This window comes from Heteronotia binoei, chromosome 7 (genome assembly GCF_032191835.1).
Source record: "Heteronotia binoei isolate CCM8104 ecotype False Entrance Well chromosome 7, APGP_CSIRO_Hbin_v1, whole genome shotgun sequence".
Lineage (NCBI taxonomy): Eukaryota > Metazoa > Chordata > Lepidosauria > Squamata > Gekkonidae > Heteronotia > Heteronotia binoei.
The window spans coordinates 4,730,193-4,742,204 of record NC_083229.1 but is presented as its reverse complement, the minus strand read 5'-3'; the positions used below and the strand labels follow the sequence as shown (position 1 = coordinate 4,742,204).

At 51.7% G+C, this 12,012-nt stretch overlaps 1 protein-coding gene across 1 annotated transcript in view; it reads left to right on the top strand.

Moving 5' to 3' along the window:
• Positions 1–12,012, top strand: part of NAPRT (nicotinate phosphoribosyltransferase) — a 95,943-nt gene that overhangs the window by 32,401 nt on the left and 51,530 nt on the right. The window contains exons 5-8 of the mRNA XM_060243167.1: positions 1,677–1,824; positions 5,873–6,043; positions 8,580–8,720; positions 11,601–11,685. Coding sequence (XP_060099150.1) covers positions 1,677–1,824; positions 5,873–6,043; positions 8,580–8,720; positions 11,601–11,685 — 545 coding nt within the window. The remainder of the gene's footprint in view (positions 1–1,676; positions 1,825–5,872; positions 6,044–8,579; positions 8,721–11,600; positions 11,686–12,012) is intronic.

The following is a 12,012-nucleotide window of genomic DNA, read 5'->3' as shown; positions in this document are numbered from 1 at the left end:
TTATCCACAAAAAATTTCGCAAAAGCCTCACAGCCTATTTCCAATTCAGCAGAATTTAGTCTGCCTTGCGGCAGCATTGTAAGTCCTCTAATTATGTCAAACAATTGTGCCGGGCGCGAAGTTGCGGACGCAATCTTAGCCGCAAAGAACACTTTCTTTGCAGCTTTGATTGCCATCTCATAGGCCTTCAAACTTTCTCTATAAGATGTTCGGGTCGCTTCGTCTCGAGTACGCCGCCATTGCCTCTCCAGTCGTCTGAGTCCCCGCTTTTGTTGCCGCAGCTCCTGGTTGAACCAGGGCGACGGCTTCGAGCGGGGGCGCAGAGGGCGCTTGGGTGCGACCCCCTCGATGGCCCTGGAGAGCCCATCATTCCAGGACTCTACCAGATCATCCAGGGAGTCGCCAGCGGGCCAGGTGTCCCGAAGGGCCGTTAGGAACCGTTCCGGGTCCATCAGGCTCCGCGGGTGAGCAAAAATACGCTCTCCGCCTAAACAGGTTTTGGGTGACACCCCCATACGAGCCTTAAGGGCAAAGTGATCTGACCATGGCACTGCTTCCATTGCAATATCAGTCACTGATATTCCGGCCGCAAAGACCAGGTCCAACATGTGTCCCGCCTGATGAGTGGGCGTTGTAATAACCTGGGAGAGTCCTAGTGTCGCCATGGATGACACCAGGTCCGTCGCCTGGCTGGAGGCCGCGTCGTCAGCATGGACATTGAAGTCACCCAAGACCAAAAGCCTTGGGTGCTCCAACGCCCAGCCCGCCGCAGCCTCCACCAGGGACGGTAAGGCGCTGGCCGGTGCGTTAGGTGGTCGGTACACTAGCCAGATCGCCAACCCCTCCCCAACATCCCACATCAGGCCAACACATTCTATGCCTGGAATCTCTGGGGCCGGAAGAGCCCTAAAGGAGTAAGCCTCTCTTATGAGAAGTGCCACCCCTCCCCCCCACCCGCTAGTCCGTGACTGGTGGAAGACCGAGTATCCCGGGGGAACGGTCTGGGAGAGAGCTACCGTCTCCCCCTCGCGCACCCAGGTCTCGGTCACGCAAGCCAGGTCCATGTCCTGCTCGGTCAGAAACTCTCGCAGGACAGAGGTCTTATTATTAATGGACCTGGCATTGCATAACACCAGTGACGGAGGCGAGTAATTCAGCCTGGCCCTACTACTTGTCACCGTCGGGATGGGACGGAGGCTGGAAGGAGGTCGAGCACTGTTGTGTCTCGGTCTCCTTCCCTTATAATTCTGCCTCGTCCCACCGTCGTATCTTCCCCTCCCCAGGAGTACTGGAATCCCTAGGCCAGTCATCTCTTGTTAATGTTCCCTAGTCCGATGGAACCGTTAAAGCTACCCTTTAGAGAGCAACATGGCTTCTCTTAGGTTCCTATGTGTGACACAGAGTGTTGGACTGGATGGGCCATTGTCTTGATCCAACATGGCTTCTCTTAGGTTCCTATGTGTGACGCAGAGTGTTGGACTGGATGGGTCATTGGCCTGATCCAACATGGCTTCTCTTAGATTATTATGTTCTTATGTTAGTTGTGCTAATGAGCTCTGGCACCTCTTTTTCCACAAAATGACTCCTGGTTCCAGTGCTGATAACTGCTGCAGTGATGGTGGATCTGCCTGCCCTACATGGATTCTAATCTGCACCGTTCCCCTCCTGTGTTCCAGGTTTCGACTTCACCAGCAACGTCCTAGCAGGGAAACTCTATGGGATTCCAGTGCGGGGCACCGTGGCCCATTCCTATGTGTCTTCCTTCACTTCGCTGGCCGAGGTGAACCCACGGGTATGTACTGGGAGGAGACAAGCTGCCGGGAGGTGCTAGTTGGTGTTGCTCTCCCACCAGAAGGGCTGCTTTGGTTAAATTTTTGGCATGGTCTGGTTCCCTCAATGGAGAAAGAGGGGCAATGGCAATGGAGGACTCTAGAGGAGAGCCTGAGGGTATCTTGGAGTCCAGAACACCAAGTGGGAACATAGATTCCCCCCTCTCCACCCCTAGCTCTGTGTGGGACTAGCCAGCGGTAGTGGGAGCAGTAAAACAGCTTGGCCTCACTGCTCCCTTTTGGGTTTTACAGATCCGTTTACCAGACCTTGGGTAGTGAGCAGGGGTCATTTTGTAGAAAGATAGGTGGTGGGGCTCATTAGCATATGCCGCCCCCTCAGCCAAAAGGAACCCGATGCAAGAAAGGAGAACCCCGGGTGAGCGAGGCCTGCTTGGATTGGAGCCTGATGCAAGAAAGGAGAACCCCGGGTGAGCGAGGCCTGCTTGGATTGGAACCTGATGCAAGAAAGGAGAACCCCGGGTGAGCGAGGCCTGCTTGGACTGGCTAGATATCCAGCAAGCCCAAGCAGGCCTCGCTCACCTGGGGCTCTCCTGGGCCGCCCTCCCCCCCCTCCAGTCAAAAGGCCAGCAAGCCACCCACTGCCCAAAGTCACATAAGAAGTGGAGAAAGGGTGGGGTGGGCTTCTCCGGGGGTTAATGAGGGCTGCTGGGGGCGTGGCAAAGCCCTTGGTGGCCGGCTGGCTGCCCGCTCTCCTAATCCAGGGATTGTTATGCAGCTGCACCTCCTGTTCAATGGACAAGGTAGGTGGGGAGGAAGAGGGGGAACGCTCAGAAAGGTTCAGGAGCTGTGCTCCTATGAGCTCCTGCTGAACCCAAGGCTGGGACTATCAAACTCCTGTTGAAAAAAGGGTAGCTGTGTTACCTCACTCTGTCGTGGAAGCTCTCTGGGTGATCTTGGGCCAGGCGGACATTCTCACGGTACCTCATAGGGGTGCTGTGAGGGTAAAAGTGTGTGTGGGGGAGTGTTGTAGGTCACTTTGGGTCTCCACTGAGGAGATATGTGAGGGGTGAATGTTGCCTGGAGAAGAACCTCATCCATCCGGCAACAATGTCCACCCTCCAAAGCTGCCATTTTCTCCAGGGGAACGGAACTCTTTAGTCTGGAGATCAGTTGTAATTCCAGGAGATCTCCAGGCTTATCCTGGAGGTTGGCAACCCTAGATAGAGCATCCCGCCCTCCCCTGCAGGTGCCATTTTGATACCACCCCTTTGGCATGCCAAGACTGGCGCTTGAGTTGGCCGCTGTTATGTTCTCTGTGTGAGGCGACGTGGTTGAAGGGTTGCCTCATCACATGTCCAACTGGGAGGCTCCACCCAACTTTTGAGCAGTTTCTTCAAAATGGGCATATCGGTATTTAACTTCAGTTCATGTTGCTCAATAGTAAAGCGATTCGAGCAGTTGACAATAGCTTATCGATATCCCAGTCACAATCAGCTGCTCCTGTAAATACGTTGGGCCTTTTAAAACAGCAAGGCGAAGGTGAGATTAAAACCCAGCACCCTCCCATGGCAAGCAATAGCTCAGCTGGCTGACTCACAGTCTTCTCTGCCTGTTTCAGAAAGCCGCTAGAGAAGAGAGCCTTCCGCCCCTCAGGCAGAGACCGGACCCTACAAATGGGGCACTGTTTGGTGTAGTGATTAAATGTGCAGACTCTTATTTGGGAGAACCCGGTTTGATTCCCCACTCCTCCACTTGCAGCTGCTGGAATGGCCTTGGGTCAGCCATAGCTTTCGTAGGAGTGACCAGTGGAGTGCCTCAAGGATCTGTTCTGGGACCTGTTTTGTTCAACATCGTTATCAATGATTTGGATAAAGGAATAGAGGGAATGCTTATTAAATTTGCAGATGATACTAAATTGAGAGGGGTTGCAAACACAGAAGAAGACAGAAACAGGATACAGGATGACCTTGACAGACTGGAAAACTGGACTAAAATCAGTGAAATGAATTTTAACAGGGATAAATGTAAAGTTCTGCATTTAGGTAGGAAAAATCCCATGCATGGTTATAGGATGGGGAAGACTTGTCTTAATAGTAGTATGTGCAGAAAGGATCTAGGGGTGTTAGTGGATGATACGCTGAACATGAGTTAACAGTGTGATGCGCCGGCTAAAAAGGCAAATGCAATTTTGGGCTGTATCAACAGAAGTATAGTGTCCAGATAACGTGATGTAATGGTATCGCTTTACTCTGCTCTGGTAAGACCTCATCTGGAGTATTGTGTTCAGTTTAGGGCACCACATTTTAAGAAGGATATAGACAAGGTGGAAAGGGTCCAGAGGAGGGCAACAAAGATGGTGAGGGGTCTGGAGACCAAGTCCTCTGAGGAAAGGCTGAAGGAGCTGGGGATGTTTAGCCTGGAGAGGAGGTGGCTGAGAGGTGATAGGATCACCATCTTCAAGTACTTGAAGGGCTGTCAAATAGAGGATGGTGTGGAATTGTTTTCTGTGGCCCCAGAAGGTAGGACCAGAACCAATGGGTAGAAATAAAATAAAAAGAGTTTCCAGCTCAACATTAGGAAGAACTTCCTGACCGTTAGAGCAATTCCTCAGTGGAACAGGCTTCCTCGGGAGGTGGTGGGCTCTCCTTCCTTGGAGGTTTTAAAACAGAGGCTATGTCACGGCTGGGGCCGGGTCAGGCAAAGTCCAGAGGCAGTCCGAGGTCTGTAGCCAGTAAGCAGGAGGGTCCGAGGCGCCAAATCCGAATCACTGTAGAAGTATCGCAGGTCTGAGGTCCAGAAGCCGAGGTCAGGGAGTCCAGAAGTCCAAAGCCAAAGTCAGGGAGTCAGGAATCAAAGTCAAGCCGGAGTGGATGCTAGAATGTCAGGGAGATGACTAGTTGCTTCCACAAAGCTTCCTCCCAAAGCCCACAGCTATATAGCCCTCTGCTGGCTGTTGCCCGTTTGGGCTAATTGCTGGCTCAGGGAGGCAGCCAGGATCCTGTTACCACTCAAGCATCCTTGCTCTTAGAAGGGCCAGAATCCTCTCAGAACTCAGGGCTCAGGGAGCGTCTTGCTTGTGAGCGTGCCGCCCTCCTCCGATCCCTGAGGTCCTGCCGGAGGCGGTCACGCACACGAGCCACCCGAGAGGGCGAGGCAGGGGGGCTGGGATCTTCTCCAGCAGGAGGCAGGGGCACTGGTGCAGGTGGCAGGGGCACAGTTTCCTCATCAGACTCAACTTCCTCTGAAGGGTCCCCAGCACTCATGACAGGCTAGATGGTCATCTGACAGCAATGAAGATCCTGTGAATTTAGGGGGAAGTGTTTGTGAGTTTCCTGCATTGTGCAGGGGGTTGGACTAGATGACCGGGGGGGGTCCCTTCCAATTCTATGATTCTAAGTGCAAAAGCAGCAACTTCAGTTATGCTCACAGACAAATCTGGGGTGGGGGGGACAGTATTCTCAAGGACTCCCTACGACACGTTCCTGTTAAAATTCTAGCCACTATATTTCTGACTAATTCCAGTTTCTGGGCAGTCTTCAAGGAAAGTCACACATCTCTTGCAGGGCAGTAGCCTAGTCCAGACATTACGGAACAGATGAATGAGACAGGCCCATGAATGACAAGAAAAGGAGGCAACTGGTCCACTAAACGACAGGAAGAATCTGGAGGATATTCTGTTTAGGACTTGGCTTGTTAGCCTTTCGTAGGGCCTGTAACACGGAGCTGATCCGCCAGGCTTTTGGATGAGGCAGCAGGTATCTATTAGAGCGGTTGGCCTCCCCTACTGTGCTGTTCTGCTGTACCATCCTGCTATATCATCTCGTTATACCATCTTGCCGGACCGTCCTGTTGTACTTTTACTAAATATTGTAACTGGTTTTTATGATGATGCTACTGTGATTTATTGTGTTTTTTATTTTTTATTATGATGTACTCTGCTCTGAGCCCCCATGGGGAACGGGCAGAATATAAATAAACTAATAATAATAATAATAATTCCATCCAGGATTCCAAGATGGCGGCACAGACCACCGAGTACTCTCTCCGTTTATCCCCTCAGGTTCTGAGGCCCCTGTGTGGAGGGAGCCGGTGGACTTTCTTCCCTTGTGGAGGCTTGGCCTCAGCAAGGTGTGCCAGTTACTCCAAGTCCCCCTGGAGCGAGTAAACTGTGGGGAGCGGGCGGCCTTTGTGTCCTACGCCATCACCTTCCCTCACAACTTCCAGGGCCTGGTGGACACCTACTGCGTCATGAGGCAAGGCAGCTGTGCGTCTGTGACTTGGGGTTGCGCCAGAAAGTGGGTAGATACTTTTAAGGCCCTGTGGGAGGCAGTTCAACCTCACCCAGCTAGGAAGTTGTCCCACACTAGTGAACGGTGCCTCGAGGGTTCTCCACATGTTGGAGCTGTCTCTCAGCGTGGCTGACTGCCACTGCAGCTCACTCCTTTACAGCAGCCATTCAGGCTCTTCGGAACAGTTTGCCCAATTCTGCAGGCATCCAAGGCCCTCTTGAAACAGTTTGATGTGTAGTGCATAAGTGTATATCTGAGAGAACTCGGTTTGATTCCCCACTCCTCCACATTCAGCCAGCGGGGGGGACCTTGAGTCATCCACAAGTTCTCGCAGAGCTGTTCTGCTCAAGAGTAGTTTCTGTCAGAGCTCTCTCAGCCCCACCTACCTCGCAGGGTGCCTGCGGTGGGGAGGGGAAGGGAAAGGAGATTGTGACCCCTCCTTTTGGTAGTTAAAGGTGGGGTATAAATCCAGTCTCTTCTTTTTCTCTTTTCAAGCTAGGATCTTTTTAGTATTTTTACATTTGTGTGTGTGTGTATATGTTTGTGTGTGTGTGTGTGTGTGTATAAAGAAAAAAATAAATACACGTGAAGAAATATATATAACCAATAAAAAGAAAAAGAGAAAGAACGGGGGAAAAAGAAAATAGAGCAGAGAACACACATCTTTACAGTTTAATCAAGTCCAAGAAATAGCAGCAAAGCAAAATGCAGTCACTTATTAACACAATCCAATTGATTCCTCTTAATCATAATCTTTCAGATTTTCCAGGAAGGACTTGAACTGGGTTACATTTGCAGAGCTTGAGGTCCCTGATGTTTTAAATCCTGTGCCCTCTTGGGTTTCATGATGCAGCCCTACCCAGAGTTTAAGCCCACCGATTTCACTGGGCGTAGGCTGGAGCAGCTCTGCATAGGATTGTTTTGCTGCTGGCTTTGTAAACCTCCTGGAACTGCTGTTTACAGCGGGGAAAGCAGGATGCTTTTTTTTAATTGCGAAGGGCTTGCATCACAGACATGAGTAGGGACGGAGGCTCAGTGGTAGAGCATCTGCTAGGTAAGCAGAAGGTCCCAGGTTCAATCCCCGGCATCTCCAAAAAAGGGTCCAGGCAAATAGGTGTGAAAAACCTCAGCTTGAGACCCCCGAGAGCCTCTGCCAGTCTGAGTAGACAATACTGACTTTGATGGACCCAGGGGTGGGGGAGGGTCTGATTCAGTAGAAGGCCGCTTCATAGGTTCATAGCGGGAAGGATGGTGGCTCAGTAGTAGAGCATCTGCTTCAATCCCCGGCATCTCCAACTAAAAAGGGTCCAGGCAAGTAGGCGTGAAAAACCTCAGCTGGAGACGCTGGAGAGCCGCTGCCAGTCTGAGTAGACAGTACTGACTTTGATGGACCAAGGGTCTGATTCCGTAGAAGGCAACTTCACGTACATTTGTCATATGAGTAGGAGAACGTTCTGCTGCATTATCACATGGACGGAAGCTGTAGTTTTTGCTTCTGTCCCCAGATGTTTCAGTGCTGTTTGGAAAAAGAATTCACAAGTGAATTCTGAAGCACGTCTAAAGGATGGGCCATTCACTGAATGCACAAGAAGAGAATTTGAATTCAAAGCCACAGGACGGATACTCCTTGGCAAGTGCAGCCAGTAACCTTGAGTTGCTGGTATCTTGATCATTTCTTCCCTGGAATCCATTTGATCACCATCTTGTGGTCCATGAAGGAATCTCTTCCAGTGCTCTCTCCTCCCTCTGTTGCTGGATCTCATGGGCATTAGCTTAGACCGGTGTGGCCAAATATGCTTAACGTAAGAGCCACATAGAATAAACATCAGATGTTTGAGAGCCACCAAGACATGGTTGTCAGATGTTGAAGGAAGGGAGGGAAGGAAGGAAGGGGAGGGAGGAAGGAAGGAAGGAAAGGGAGGGAGGAGGAAAGGAAGGGAGGAAGGAAAGGGAGGAAGGAAGGAAAGGGAGGGAGGGAGGAAAGGAAGGAAGGAAGAAGGGAAAGAAAGGGAGGAAGGAAGGAAAGGGAGGTAGGGAGAAAGGAAGGGAAGGAAGAAAGGAAGGGTGGGAGGAAGGAAGGAAAGGAAGGGAGGAAGGAAGGAAAGGGAGGGAGGGAGGAAGGGAAGGAAGGAAAGGAAAATAATGGGGAGGAAGAGGTGAAAAGAAAGCCAATAACTTTGCATTCTCCAGTCCTCCAGCTGACAGGGGAGTGGGGGCTTGGAGAGCCACACGATATGTGTGAAAGAGCCACGTGTGGCTCCTGAGCCACAGTTTGGCCACCCCTGGCCTAGACCATTCCATCCTGTCAAAGATTGAAACTCAAGAAGGCTAAGTGGAAACTCCACCTTTAGAGGCTGCATACCTCTGAATGCCAGGTGTGTGGGCACTCAAGGCATCCGGTGTGCCATTATGGGAAACCATCTGCCAAACGAGTCGGCTCTCCAGCTGGACCCAGCGGGGCTCTACTGATGTTCTCTGATGATTCTTTCGCTTTCTGTAGAAGTGGCATTCCAAACTTCTGCGCCGTAGCCCTGGCGCTGAACGAGCTGGGATACCGAGCCCTCGGCGTACGCCTGGACAGCGGGGACCTGGCCCGGCAATCGGTGGAAATACGGCAGGTGTTTCGGACCTGCAGCACGCGGTGAGTCCAGGGCTACTGTGGCTTGTGGTGTCCCAGGTTTGATACGGGAGGGTGATTGATATAAAATATTTCATTGAATCCCACACTACTTTTCCAGCAGATTGCCGGCTGCCACTGCCTAGTTGTGCGGATTTTGGCCGCTGTTTTAGCAAAGGCAGATGCTTCATAGGATGCAAATAGAGGAGGCGTTTCTGACTCTCTGTGGACTTTGCATTGACTTGTCCATGTCCTCCTGGCAGTGCAACCCACTGGGGGCCCTGTGATTTTGTTCTTTGTGGGGTCAGGGGACATTCAGGGAAAACTCAGGAGGCAGAATGGAATAATTGTCAACCCCCTTCAGAGGTTTTAGGAACATAAGAAGAGAAGCCATGTTGATCAGGCCAGTGGCCCCTCCAGTCCAACACTCTGTGTCACATAAGAACATAAGAGAAGCCCTGTTGGATCAGGCCAGTGGCCCCTCCAGTCCAACACTCTGTGCCACATAAGAACATAAGAGAAGCCCTGTTGGATCAGGCCAGTGGCCCCTCCAGTCCAACACTCTGTGTCACATAAGAACATAAGAGAAGCCCTGTTGGATCAGGCCAGTGGCCCCTCCAGTCCAACACTCTGTGTCACACATAAGAACATAAGAGAAGCCATGTTGGATCAGGCCAAAGGCCCCTCCAGTCTAACACTCTGTGTCACAGAAGAAACATAAGAGAAGCCATGTTGGATCAGGCCAAAGGCCCCTCCAGTCCAACACTCTGTATCACATAAGAACATAAGAGAAGCCATGTTGGATCAGGCCAAAGGCCCCTCCAGTCCAACACTCTGTGTCACAGAAGAACATAAGAGAAGCATGTTGGATCAGGTCAAAGGCCCCTCCAGTCCAACACTCTGTGTCACATAAGAACATAAGAGAAGCCATGTTGGATCAGGCCAATGGCCCATCCAGTCCAACACTCTGTGTCACATAAGAACATAAGAGAAGCCATGTTGGATCAGGCCAATGACCCATCCAGTCCAACACTCTGTGTCAAGTAAGAACATAAGAGAAGCCATGTTGGATTAGGCCAATGGCCCATCCAGTCCAACACTCTGTGTCACATAAGAACATAAGAGAAGCCATGTTGGATCAGGCCAATGGCCCATCCAGTCCAACACTCTGTGCCACACAGTGGCCAATATATGTGTGTGTGTATATATTTCAAGTGCCCTGAAATCTTGGAAGGTGTGGTTGGGTACATGCCAGTGTGCCGTTCAGCACGAATCAGAACTCGAGTCCTGAGAACTAGGTATTCCTCTTATTCTTCCTCCTCTTCCTCTCCTCCCTCCCAAGGGTTTTAAGGGAAGCTCATTGTGAGAACCACTGCTTGAAAAGATGTCCCTTTTGCATTTTTTAAAAAAGTTTCCATAATGAGGGCCAGAAACTTGAGTGGAACTGAAGCTGGTGAGAAACCAATGGATGTAAACCTGATCGTCCATCTCTGTCCATCCTGCCTCTTTTCCTGCCATCACCTGAAAGATCAGAAATCACATATCTACAATTTTATCTGGTACAACCCATACTTTTGGCTGGGGGTGGGGGGGGTTCTGTGTCAGCAGGCATTGCCTCCAGAGGTCATGAGGAACATTTCTCTCTCCCTCTCTCCTTCCTCCCTCCCTCCCTTCCTTCCTCCCTCTTTCCCCTTCCTTCCTTTCTTCCTTCCTTCTTTCCTCCCTCCCTCCTTCCTTCCTCCCTCGCTCCCTCCATTCTTCCCTCCCTTCTTTCCTTCCTTCCTCCCTCCCTCCTTCCTTCCTCCCTCGCTCCCTCCCTCCATTCTTCCTCCCTCCTTCCTTCCTCCCTCCCTCCCTCCTTCCTTCCTCCCTCCCTCCCTCCATTTTCCCTCCCCCTCTCCCTTCCTTATTCCTTCCTTCCTCCCTCCCTCCTTCCTTCCTTCCTCCCTCGCTCCCTCCATTCTTCCCTCCCTCCTTCCTCCCTCCCTCCCCCTCTCCCTTCCTTCCTTCCTTCCTCCCTTGCTCCCTCCATTCTTCCCTCCCTCCTTTCCTTCCTTCCTTCCTTCCTTCCTTCCTTCCTTCCTTCCTTCCTTCCTTCCTTCCTCCCTCCCTCCCTCCCTCCCGCCCTTCCTTCCTCCCTCTTCCCTTTCTTCCTTCCTTCTTTCCTCCCTCCCTCCTCCTTCCTTCCTTCCTCCCTCGCTCCCTCCCTCCATTCTTCCCTCCTTACCTCCCTCCCTCCCTCCTTCCTTCCTCCCTCCCTCCCTCCTTTCCTTTCCTCCCTCCTTCCTTCCTCCCTCTCCTTCCTCCCTCCCTCCTTCCTTCCTCCCTTGCTCCTCCATTCTTCCCTCCCTCCCTCCCTCCCTCCCTCCCTCCCTCCTTTCCTCCCTCCCTCCCTCCCTTCCTTCCTTCCTTCCTTCCTTCCTTCCTTCCTTCCTTCCTTCCTTCCTTCCTTCCTTCCTTCCTTCCTTCCTTCCTTCCTTCCTTCCTTCCTTCCTTCCTCCCTCCCTCCTCCCTCCCTCCCTCCTCCCTCCTCCTTCCTTCCGACAATTCTCAAGGGTCTGCGTTCATAGAGGTGGTCTCCAGCACCTGCCCACATGAGGCCTCCAAATGAGCTGTGACTCCTTCTGGCACTCCTCTCTCTGTGTGAAATACTTCCCATTCCACAAAGGTCTGGGTTTTGCCCTTGGAACGCAGTGCTATCAGAAAGCTTTTGAAGGTTTGAATAAGCTGTTCTGCAGCTTAGGTACCAAAGGCCTCTCCCATTGTAGCAGGTAGCAGATGCTGGGGAAGGAAGAAATGACTGTGCAGGAGACTCCAGACAGCTTTTGTCAGGCAGGGTTGGACTAGAACTCGAAGGGCACGGCAGTTTCTGATCTTGACGCGTTCTCAGCGGTTCCTGTCCAGTTTTCAGGTTCCCTGGTTTGAACGGGTCCCCATCGCAGTGAGCAACGATGTGAGCGAATGGAGCCTCGAGGAGTTGGCGCAGGAGGTGAAGATGGCTTCTCTTTGTTTGGGGGAGAGGGAAAAGCGGGTGCACTGACTTGCAGGCTTGCAGGAGTCTGGCAGGGCAGAGTTATTCAGTCCATGAATAGGGGTCCAGAAGCCAGGCAAGACATAATTAGTAGCCTCTATGGTACTGCAGCCCTTTTAACGAAGATTTAAATCTTCGTTTGCGAAGTCAAGCCGAGAGAGAGAGAGAGACGAGAGAGAGAGACTGCAGCCCTGTGGCACAGAGTGGTAAAGCTGCAGTACTGCAGTCCGAGCTCTCTGCTCATGACCTGATTTCGATCCAAGCGGAAGCTGGGTTCAGGTAGCC